The sequence below is a fragment of the Gastrolobium bilobum genome, unplaced genomic scaffold (genome assembly GCF_033153095.1).
Source record: "Gastrolobium bilobum isolate Gb01-03AN ecotype WA unplaced genomic scaffold, APGP_CSIRO_Gbil_v1 utg23824, whole genome shotgun sequence".
NCBI lineage: Eukaryota > Viridiplantae > Streptophyta > Magnoliopsida > Fabales > Fabaceae > Gastrolobium > Gastrolobium bilobum.
In genome coordinates this window covers 210,609-222,791 of record NW_026897584.1, presented here as the reverse complement: position 1 = coordinate 222,791, position 12,183 = coordinate 210,609, and the positions used below count along the sequence as shown (strand labels likewise).

Below are 12,183 nucleotides of genomic sequence, written 5' to 3'. Positions count from 1 at the left end.
CATTAATTAAAAAATAATTATTTTGTCCCTCCCCAAAACAAACTACTTAGACTGGACCAAACTATTCTTAGATCTGTAGAAGTGTGTGAGCACTCTCTCACCTGCAGAGATATGACATTACCTCAGCCTCATACAACTAATAAGTAAAGACCTTTAGATAGAACCCCCAAGGGTAGCTCAGTTGGCAGCTGAGCTCCCAAGGGATTGCTTGATGCAGGGATCAAACTCTGTCTCAAGCAGTTTCTTGAAAAATCTTTGGGGGCCAGAAGATAAGTCAAAAATCTTTGGTTGGGGGATTAGTCTCGTCCTTTCTTCGGTTGCGAAGCTTAGTGCACCCACTGTTACAATGAGGGACTAGCTCAAACGGGCCGTACCCCGAGGGCATGGATAACTTATCTGCAGTAACTGCAGAAAAAACGAACCATTTCAATAAACTCTAACCCTAAGCTAAATGAACCCTATGTTTCTTAGACTTTTTCTACACACTAGATCCTATTAGACTTTAGTAAAAGAGCAAAACCCAACAATTAAAACACTCGCCCTCGACTTCTCTCCACCGAGTCTTTTATCACTTTTGCTCTCAAAAATCTTGGGAAACCTTAATTTTACACTTGACGGCTGCTGAATCTCATATCTCTTATAATTTTTTTATTTATTTTTTTGGTGAGGAATATCTCTTATAATTTATAGAGCCAGCTACTTAACCATAGTTAATATTTAGGATCAATAATAGTTAAGTCCATCCGCCACAATGGAACTGTCCACAAATTGTGATTTCTTGTAATACAGCACCAAAAGGTTGATAGAGTGGATTTCATATCATTTAATTAGGCACTCGTCAATACGAGGTATGTGTATCAAACCACATCCATCATCTTGACTATTTATCCCATTATAAAAAGTATGTTTATGTAAGTGTTGAGCAAACATAAGTATATATATATATATATATATTTTTTTGATAACAACATAAGTATATATTAAACTCTATATTATCTTGCATACATAACTCATTAATTTACTCTTTTCAATTTGTGGACCCTATAAATTTATTAGCAGTCGATTAAGATAACAAAATCAACAATAGAAAATTAAAAATTTAAATTTTTTTTCAAAGAGTTGTTAGAATTGATTTTTCTTAGAAATTAACTTTGAGATATTTTCTTTCGATTGTGAAGTTACATTATCTATGTTTATATAAACTCTTTCAAATATTGAGAATTTTTTACATCGAAATTGAAGAGAGAAAATGTGATGTGTATAGAGGAGAGAGAAAAAAAAAATTAAGCCATGTGTCATATTTTTAGTGGAAGGAGCATGTGCTCCTGGAATACTATAAGTTCTCTCATTAAGTATTAAGTTAGGAGGAACCTAAGGTAAAGAGGTATTATTTTATAGGCTTAGTTATGAACTATGCTTATGATTTTGCCACTATCTTAACCCAAAAACTTACGATTAGGCACATGAATATTTTCATTTATGTGAATTTTTATTTAGTAAATCATTATTAATTTAGAACTTTTATACACACTTAGATTCCAAACACTTTCTCCTAAAGTGTGAGTCCTTGCATATTTGAACTCTCCAGATTCAGAAAAACACTCTGCGCACACATGTTGTGATCCATTTCTTGCTATTGTATATGGACCTATAATATTGTGTCCTTTAAAATAAAAAATCAATCTCCATGTTCTGCGCTGAAAAACAACCGCAGCGCAGAAAAACACTTTTTTTCTTTCCAATATACTTTATATCTCTTTCCAATAATTAAGTAAAAAATATTTTCTTGGATCTGGATCCTCTAATGTGAAAATTCACATGACCATGTAATGTGGGGAATCATAACCATACAAAAGTGGATTGGTAAAAAAAGAGGAGAGAAAAAAAATGATAAAATAGGTAGTTACGAAATCATAACCGTTGATTTACCTTTGTATGGTTGTGATCTTCCCACATGACCATATCATGTTTTTTTGGCACATTAGAGGATCCATTTCCTTTCATATTGAAGGAAATAAGCAATCTCCAACGATGTCATTTTGGTGGTCGGAGAATTTTTTTTACAATTTTATTTTATTTTGGATTATTTATAAAAAAAAATTCAAAAATCCTAAAATAACGTTCTTTTGCGGTAAAAAAGATAAATTATTTTATGAAGAAACATTAAACCTATACAATATCTGATCTCAACCCACTTCTCTAAAAAAGAAAGTTATTGTCCAAAAAATAGTTAGTATTTTGGACAAGCAAAATTATAAAAGCCCAACGAATCAAATTGTTTTCAGCAGCAAATAACCATGGCGAATTAATATATATTTTCAGAAAGAAAAAAGAAAAATATGATGCGGAACATTTTCTTTTATAAATTTGGTCACAAGACATAAACACAAATAATCACAAAGTTACCAAATTAAAATGAAAGAAGAATGATAGTAAAAAGAAACCCAGCACGGAGCATACACACAAAAGCCAGAAGCCCAAACACGACGATCACTCACAAAACCTCAAAGAAGCACAACAAAAATTACTTGAACCCTCTATTCAACATCCACCTCATATCATTGCTCCACTCACCAAACCCACTCCAATAAGAACAACATTAACCAACATCATGGAACCTTCAGAAATATCCACCGGCAAAGCCTTGCCGCCACTATCACTGTCATCACCGCCGGTACTACTATCATCTGCTGACGATGAATTCGTTTTACCAGACTTAGGTAAACCTCCCTTGGCGAGGGCCGGCGCCGGCGCCGGAGCTTTGCTGGGAAGCACGAGGTCAAGAGGGAGAAGCACCTTGTCAACCTGATAAATGGCGAGCTTGTTGTCCGCGTACACGGTGCCTGTGAGGGTGGCGTTGACGGCGCCGGTTGCCATGTTGACTTGGCTGCCACCGTAAGTGGTGACGTTGAGTTGCAGCCTTTGAGCGTCGTCACCGGCTTGTGTTTGAACAGGGTTGGTGAGGGTATCAAAGTTTGAGATTGATATGAAGGAAGAAAGTGTGTGGAATTGCAATAGCTCCACCTTTTGTCTGTCACTGAGAGTGTTGAGGAACCCTGCTTTTAGTTTTGAGAATGCACTGTCTTCTGGTGCAAATAGGGTTAACCCTCCTGAACCTGAAGTCACGAGCTGTGAGTTGAGTTGGTTTATCAGTTGTGTGGTTTTCAGTAGCCGAATGAGAACGGAGAATCTCTTTGCTTTTCTGAGAATGTTGACAATGTCAAAAGTGGGACCTTTTGGGATAATGGGTGTGGGGGCGCCACTGGGTGTAACTGGTACCAGGGGAACAGTGTTGAGTCCTGGAGCTGGTGCTGTAGCCGGTGGCAAAGCCGCTACCGGTGATGGCGGTGATGGTTGAGGTAAAGGTGGTGCTGGAGGAGATGATGTTGGAGGTTGAATTGGTGCGAGTTGAGCTGAAGTGGTGGTGGAGTAGAAGGTAAGTGCTAATAGTAGAAGTAGAATGGAAATGAGAGATTCTTGCATCATCATTTTTAGGGTTGAAAGCTAGGAGTGGAGTGATGTGGGATTATGCCAAATGATAGTGTGGGACACTTTTTTGAGACCACTTCCTCTGCTTGGAGTTGCTGTGAGGGAAGAGGGGAGAAGGGGTTGCCTTTTATTTTGGAGGCTTGAAGAGAATGATTGGTTAGTTAGGTGCAATGTTTAGTTGGAAAGCGATGCATTTAGTTCTAACTTTGTAAGAGCAAATATCCTTTGCCTGTCATGGAAAGGTGGTGCATCATGGTATGATAGCAAAGATTTGGGAGTGATAGAAGAGTGAGAACATAAGGTACATTAAAATTTACATGCATGGAACTAATTGTTGCTTTCGCATCAATGTTACAATCAATCGGATGCATGTAATATGGAAATAAAGTTATGAAAGGGGACGATTCTTCTATATATAGGTTTAGTATAATTCCATCAATTATAGGAGGAAAATAAACCAAATAAATATAGAGAAATAATTATCTCATTTTACATGAGATAATTATCCCATGCATTAGATACAAATTGGATGTGGGACCTACTTTAAATTTTCTCTTTCTCCTTTATTTTATCTCCTCTCTCTTCTATATGTGTGTAGGAGATTGTTTTTCTCTTTTAAACGAGAAAAACAATCCCCATAAATATATTATCTCCCTAAGTGGCATTGTCTGAAAGATATTTTGGTAAGGATGGAGGGCCTCATCCTATACCTGAGACCTACCATACTTAATATTAGGTGTAACTACATCTCTCCATTGATCATATCATAAAAACTTAACTGAAATCGATTTCTTGCATGTGAATGTTCATCGGAATGGCAAGTTATCTTATATTCTAAAGTTAGAATATGTTACACGATACTCTTTTAAGAGATTTTTATAATTTATGTAAGGGTACTTTCATATTTAAGATTAATGTTTTCAATTCGTTTGGATGAAAAAAAAGTTTAAGCATGTTTTTTTTTTCTTCTTACCTCCAAACACCTGAATCAAATGATGGGTTGTTTTAGTTTAATCAATGATGGAGAAATCTAAAAAAAAAAAAAAATTATATTTTTCTCTTAACAATTTTAAGGTCGCATTGTAGCATAATGAGTTAGTGTGTTTTGTTTTAGTAGGTAATGAGTTAGTGTTTTTAATTAGGACATCTAATTCTCCCAAAACCTGGTATATTAATTGATTTAGGAAAATGTTTGTTCCATATCTACCTTAAATATTATACCGACCGTACCTACATTAATTAATGATAAACCATTTAATTATTAGGATTTAACTAATCTTAAACTCATCATTTAAGAAACTCATAACATAAATCTTTTTTCTAAACATGTAAGCCGTCCAACATTTAGATTACTAAACTGATATATTTTGATTAAAATTAAAGTCTCACTACTATTTACTATTAAAATTTATTTATGTGAAGGAAAGAGGAACTTAGTATTATTGTCAACTCGTCTATGCCTTTAAGTAACATGATACGATGGAATAGCATTGATTAAAAAAAAAAAATTGACCTTTATTCATATTTTTTTCATCAATAAGTTATCCATAAGTATTGTAATAAACATTTTTATAAAATTTATGATAATGTTTTAACTTTGAAATCACAGAATCTCTCTTCTCTTAATTTTTTTATATCATTCCTAATTTCTCTTCAACTCTTTAAATTAGTAATGAGACTAATCCCAAATTAGAATTTAATCACATTTAAAAAAATTTATCCCTCCCTAAAAATATATTTATTAGGAATCCAACTCACCTCTCAAATTTTTATTAATAAAAGAAAGTTGTCTATACCATCACAGTTCGGGTGCTCTCACACTATGTAAAACAATCATTTCATCTAAATGATTAAATGAAAGTGTTTTTTTAATAATTTCTATATTTCTTTTAACAGATCTCCTATCTCCTCACATCAGAGTCATCATGATTCTTATATTATATTTCTCTACCTACTATTTCCGAATCCTTACTTTCTCTGTTTATTTTTTTATTATACAAATAATTGCACCTTAAAAGAAAAAGAAAAAAATACACGTGACAATTTCGTCCCTGTTACAAAATTTTCTGCTCCGTGATTGATCAGTATATGCTTCCCTCTGTTCTCGTTCCCAATACCTATGCTACTCATAGGTGAGAGAGATTCTAACAGTGCATATAATTGGAAAAAAAAAAAAAAAAACTAAGCAAAACAATGAGATATTGACTTTCACAATAAAACAGGCTTTTTGACCCTTATGACCCTTAATTAATAACTAATTACCAAATTGTCCTTCATTCAAAACTATTTCGAAAATTTACCCTCCCCAACAAACATAACACCAATCTGCCCATGTTTGACCGTTGACCACGAAGCCTACCCGGGTACACCATTACCTACCTGGGTAATTTTTGAAACTTTTTATCTACCCGAGTATGTAGGGGTGTACCCGGGTAGAGTTCTTGAATCTGGAAAAATGGTTGAATTATTTACCCGGGTATGGAGCAGTGTACCCGGGTAAACATCGACGGTAGGGTTTTAAAATACCCCAGCAGCCCCATTTCGAAAACCCACAAAAGGGGTACCCGAGTAGAGCTGCTGGAGGAGTGTCTTCTTGAGCGATTTCAGGCATAATCTTGCACCAATTCGTCTTGTTTCTGATCATCATTCGCGGACCTTGCAACCTCTCTGCCTTCTACCGATTGAAATCGATCAAAGGTGCATTTTTTTTTTCAGTTTTTTCAATTATGTTATGATTTCTGTTCTGATTCATTGTATTTTCGTTTATATCATTTGATTCTGTCCGAATTATTTTATCAATTTGTATGTCATACGCTTACCCTAACCCTAACCCTGAATCTAACACTAACCCTAACCCTAACCCTAACATGTATCTAATTTCTGGTTTTGGTTATTTTTTCAGTTTAATAGTGTGACACAATGACCTCTCGACGCGTTTCAAAGCTGCCAGTGACCCATTCCGAGAGAAGAACCAAGAGTCGTCACGATGGGTCGTCATCCTCTCAGCCTCAGGCTGCTTCGAGTCAGGCTCCGGACTTGACGTTCGGATATTTGTTTGAGGATGACATACCTTCACACGAGAAGTTCGTGAAGTTTTTCATGACCCGGAAGATCTGCGAACCGAAATCACTGGATTCGACATTCTTCAACCTAGAGCCTTTTGACATTGTGCCGCTTCTTGAGCAGACACATTTACTTCACCTGGCGGAGATGCGGTGCCCATACTCGGAGGTTATGGTAAAGCCTTCTACCAGAACCTTGGCTACTCGCAAGGCGAGCTGACTTCCCGTGTCTGCGGGATTGATATCATCATGACTGCTCCTATCTGGACGGAGCTACTGGGGTTCGATTTTGATGGTGTCACAGGAGCAGCACTATATGATGGAGACAGCCATCATATATTTGGTGATTATAACCGGGAGACCATTGTTACAGAGACTAGGAGGGCAGACGCTGAGCCCGGTCATTTTGCTCTTATCCTGTTAGCAACTTGTCAGTTTCTGCTCGCATTCTTCTTTATGTGGTGACACATATTATTTTCCAGCGCCCGCATAATCACTCAAAGGTGCTGGAAGGGGACTTTGTCATCCTGTGGGCCCTCCTTCACAGTCAGCAGGTGAACTGGAGGCATTACATATGCATACTGATGTGGAAGGCAGCCAAGTCAAAGAAGGCTGAATTGCCTTTTGCATTTCTGGTGCAGAAGATTCTGCATAGATTTGGAGTGCCTATGGCAACAGAGACCTTGAAGACCGCCAGAGGCTGGAATGCTATATTTGGTGAGAGGCTCCTGAAGCAGTGTCGGATCCTACCGAACAGATAACGGATCTCCTAACTTCCAACCTCCGTGCAAGTCATCATCGCCATATAGGATCTCCAACTCGTCATTAGGGTGCGCCCAGTTAATGAATGAATAATGTTGGCTTTCATTCCAGAATGGCTCCTCAGACCCTGCATCTAAAGATCAACTCTCATTTGTCTGAATGAATACCACCACAAATAATAAATTGTCTAAAGCAAATGTTCAAATTTAATAACTTACCACTACTGACTGGGTCGACATGAAGTGGTGACAAGGCTGGGGTACCGAGACTTATGGCGCTCATGTCAGCCTCAGAATTACCGTCCACGTCAGTGTCTGACGAATCACCTTCTGGAATAGCACTTTCAGGTTCTCCCTCATCTTCGCTGTCCACATAGTCCTCGTCTTCATCCTCTTCATCCTCATCCAATGCTACCTGAGGAGGTGCAGAAGATCGTACAACTGTATCTTCTTGACCGGTACAGTGTGCAGTAGTGGTTGTATGCACCGGTAAAGATGAAGATTGTCCAACATCAACTTCAACATATATCTCAATATATTTTAATACTTTCCATTCAACAAACGCATCTGTTACGAACTCCACATCTTCATCATCATTTATATCGTTTCCAATGTAGTATATTGTATCCATATCCACTACAGTCTCTAACCTGGCTATCATGCGGTGGATGGAATGTATGCCTTCTGACCCCATTTTTTGAAGAATTCTCTCCTTCAGTTCATTGCATGTAGTGCCCACTTTGATTTTCATCGTTTTTGTTTTTCCTTCAAATCGGACACCGTTCGGACCTTCAAAATGCCTCCCATTGTAGTAAATAACTATAGGAACCATGTTTAGACTTGAACTCATCTTTCACACAAAAATTAGATCTAGGTTTTGGGTTTGGAGGTTGGTTCGGATTTTTGAGCACAAAATGGGAGTGTGGAGATGTAATCTCAATGTCCCACCAAGATTCAGCTTTCTGAAATGATGAGATGAAATATGTGTGATGTTTCGGATTAGAGAGGGTAAGAGAGAGAGAGATTTGGGGTTTCAAAAACCCTATACCTCGCAACAATGGCCGAAACCCATACATATTGGGGTTTCTGGACGCGATTTACCCGGGTACACTGATCCATACCCGGGTAAATAATTCAACCTTTTTCCCAGATTCAAGAACTCTACCCGGGTACACTCCTACATACTCGGGTAGATAAAAAAATTTCAAAAATTACCCGGGTAGGTAATGGTGTACCCGGGTAGGCTTCGTAGTCAACGGTCAAACAGGGGCAGATTGGTGTTATGTTTGTTGGGGAGGGTAAATTTTCGAAATAGTTTTGAATGAAGGACAATTTGGTAATTAATTATTAATTAAGGGTCATAAGGGTCAAAAAGCCCAATAAAACAATCATATATATTTTTATTTAATGACAAAACAAGAATTGAAAGGAAGTTGTTCGCATAGCTCTCAAACATTTCTTTTCCTACGCAGTACACAAGTCAAGAAGAAAACAACATAAACAGAAGTCCTCAGCAATAACATGCTTGTTCTGAAAATCTTGGAACAGTTTGCAAATGGATTTTCATCAACATGACATCGTTGTTGCTGCTGCAACAAGAGCAACTCCAAGTGACACCAATGTTGTTCCATGAATGCTAACTAAACTGATGGCCCCAGATTTGTCCTTTGTTGTCTGAGTCTGATCATCATCTTCTGCAGACGAGTTCTCCTTATCAGCTTTAGGTGCCTTAGCAAGAGCCGGTGCAGGAGCTATAGGCTTAGGCTTAGAGAAATCCAAAGGAATAAGCACCTTGTCCACATGATATATGGCAAGTGTCTTATCCGTGTACACAATGCCTGTGATGGTGGCATTGACCACCCCAGTTGAAATATTCACACTGTTGCCATATGCTGTCACATTCATCTGAAACCCTGTGGGGCTGTCACTGGCCAGTGACAGCACTGGGTTGCTGAGAGAATCAAAGTTTGAGCTCGAGACATAAACGGGAAGAACATGGTACTGTATCAGTTCTTTTTGTTGCCTCTCTCCCAGGGAGTTGAAGAACCCTGCTTTGAGTTGTGAGAAGGCACCATCATCTGGTGCAAGAATGGTTAAGCCTCCAGTTTTTGTTGTTACAAGCTGTGCATTGACTTGGTTGATGATTTGGGTGGTTTTCAGCAAGCGGATTAGTGTGCTGAATGATTTGGCCTTCCTTAGAATCTTGATGATGTCTTGATTGCCAGAAGAATCAGGACCTGCCAAGGGTGATTGGGGTAATGCCGGGACTAATGGTTTTGCTGGTGCTGGAGCAGGTGTGGCTGGGGCAGGTTTTGCTGGGGCTGGTTTTGATGGGGCTTTAGGGGCTGCAGCTGGTGACTGAGCTAAAGTGGTGGTTAAAAAGATGGAGGCTAGTAATAGGAGTGAGAAGAAGAGAGTTTGCTTCATCTTCTTGTTGGTAATTGAAGGCTCTGGATTGCTTTGCAGCTCTTGAAAAAAGAAATCACTAATGAATGGGTAGTTTTTATTACAAAGTGTAATTGATGTGTGGAATGTGTAATGGGGCAAGGTGCTTTTATAGATGCTAATTGATGACAGGTAGGTATAAGGTTTAGTTGTATTTTGTGAGGGGATATCTTATCTGTTAGGAAGATTAAGGTGGTGTATCAAGGCAGATAAAGTTGATTGAGATGTGGATTTGGCTGCTGAATGGGAATGGCATTTCCTTAATTTTGCTTGGGAATGCAGGGAGAATTGAATGAGAAGTGAGAACTTAATTGGTTGTGAGCTGATAAAAGATGCACATTAATGCAGAAAAGAAAGCACCTCTGTTATATCATTCAGGTAAGACAGATGTGAAATCAAATCAGTCACAGTTAAGGAAGCTGTAGTAACTGCTTCTTAAAGCCATTTTTATCATTTGCTTCTTTGAGTTAGAGATAAGATCTGTTTACAATTTTTTTTTCAAATTATACTAAGTACGACCGGTCGTACACTGCATGATTAAAGTATGACCGGTCGTATTTAGTGTAATTTGTAAGAGTTTGTAAACAAAAAAGTTTGTAAATATAACTTGTCCCCGTAAGTTATACAAACTAAAAAATGCCTCCTCTGCCACCTGTCGAATAATTAAACTTGCATAACAGAAGTAAATTTTTTGTTGCAGTCTTGTAGATAAACAAACCAGTTCGAAGCCAGGTTATTTTAACATTTTATATTTTATTCTGGCTTGTTGAGTTTCTTCCTTCGTGACAATTCAACACTTTGGTGTCTGTGCTATCAAGGGCACATAAACACATAAAGGAATTATTTTGCTTTCCACTATTTACCATTTTCAGTCCTGTTTTCACTTTATTAATTTCTTTCGCTTTGTGGTCTTCATACAAACAAGTTGTGAATTTTCCTTAGAAAGACTCACAAGGAAAAAATTCACTGCAGTGTTCATTTGGTTGTACAATACCTCTAGATACCCAGATATCAAAAATATTTTACAACCCTTATGTTCATTTTCAAATGGGATTTCTACTCTATCCAAGTTGATTCCAGCCCAAAGATCATCTAGGATGACAAGGATCCTATGCTCTTTCTTTATCCTATCACACAGACTTTTAGCTCTACCAACCACAATCTCCTCACCAAATTGCAAACCTAACATGTTCCAAAGCTCTCCTTGAATTAGCTCCAAGCCTGGTTTTTCTGTGACACTTGCCATCACAATTATATCAAAAAAGTTATCTCTTTACTCTTCTTGAGATTTTCTTAATTAAATTGGTTTTGCGCAAAGTGCTTAATCCATACACGCCAACAATGTTAATGTTTGGATTTGCTAAAGGTTCCATGGTAGTTTCCAGAGCCGAGTTTATCAATCCTGGGACCTCATAACCATTGGAAATTATTGCTTGCTTTTTATGTATGAAACAAGCAAGGGGTACAATCCTCTACTTGGGATAATGCTTGTCACTTTAGCTGAAAAAGAGATGACATAGATGCTGCCCAACTGGGTGGTGTTTCTTAATTTTTCTAGCAATTGCATGAGCAGCTCCCATCTTCCTCTCCAAAATTCCTTTAAATAATGATACATGCTTCTCTTGTTTGGTGTGCACACAGTGAAAGACCAACTATCCCAAAAAAGTGAAGGTTAGAATGGAACATACTTACATAGAAGAGCTTGAGGAATGACAAGCTTAAACCAACAGTAGAAACACAGAGAAAGAAGAAGCTGAAAAATCCCAATGGACAAAAGGAAAGAAGAGTATATACAAGTTAGAGGGCTATGAATGTTGATAGAGACAAAAATAATTGTTAATTATTGTCACAAAGTTCATATGGTATGAATGTTACAGCAGCGTGAGAAGACTTGCTAAGTTGCTAGGGAAGCACCAAATCTAAGGAAAGGAACATAAATTACAAATACAAAATGGAGACGTGTAGCGTACCAAAGTGTGTACAAGGTAACGTGCACTTACCATTCATCCCTATTTTTCCAAAACACTGATAGCAGGTTATATTTACAAACTTTTTTGTTTACAAACTCTTACAAAATTACAATATGTAGGACCGGTCCTACATTAATCTCACAGTGTACAACCAGTCTTACATTAGTGTAATTGTAAAAAAAGTTTGTAAACGGATCAAGTTCTCAAATATATATATTTTAGTTTTATATAAAATATGTTTATAATTATGTAATATAACATCATTTTAAATGTGATAACAGCCCCAATATTCGTAAGTTGATAATATTAAGAATCTCACTTAAAAATAAATTAGAAACATGTTATTATATCTAAATTGACTTCTTCAACCTATATAAATAAATAAATAAATACCTCGAAACAGTACCATATGTTTTTTTTTTAAGATTCAAATCAATTCGACTGTTTTATCATTAG

At 37.2% G+C, this 12,183-nt stretch overlaps 2 protein-coding genes across 2 annotated transcripts; both read right to left on the bottom strand.

Annotated features, from left to right (window-relative positions):
• Nucleotides 1–2,553: 2,553 nt before the first annotated feature.
• On the bottom strand, nt 2,554–3,489 carry LOC133308324 (fasciclin-like arabinogalactan protein 11). The gene has a single exon (XM_061508935.1). It carries the CDS (start codon nt 3,487–3,489, stop codon nt 2,554–2,556), a length of 936 nt encoding a protein of 311 aa, XP_061364919.1.
• A 5,389-nt stretch (nt 3,490–8,878) lies between these two features.
• On the bottom strand, nt 8,879–9,739 carry LOC133308306 (fasciclin-like arabinogalactan protein 12). Its single transcript, XM_061508918.1, has one exon. The coding sequence runs from the start codon at nt 9,737–9,739 to the stop codon at nt 8,879–8,881; it is 861 nt and encodes a 286-aa protein (XP_061364902.1).
• Between the last annotated feature and the right edge of the window lie 2,444 nt (nt 9,740–12,183).

Coding starts and splice junctions, on each gene's coding strand:
- LOC133308306 (XM_061508918.1), bottom strand. CDS start 9,739: ATGAAGCAAACTCTCTTCTTCTCACTCCTATTACTAGCCTCCATCTTT.
- LOC133308324 (XM_061508935.1), bottom strand. CDS start 3,489: ATGATGATGCAAGAATCTCTCATTTCCATTCTACTTCTACTATTAGCA.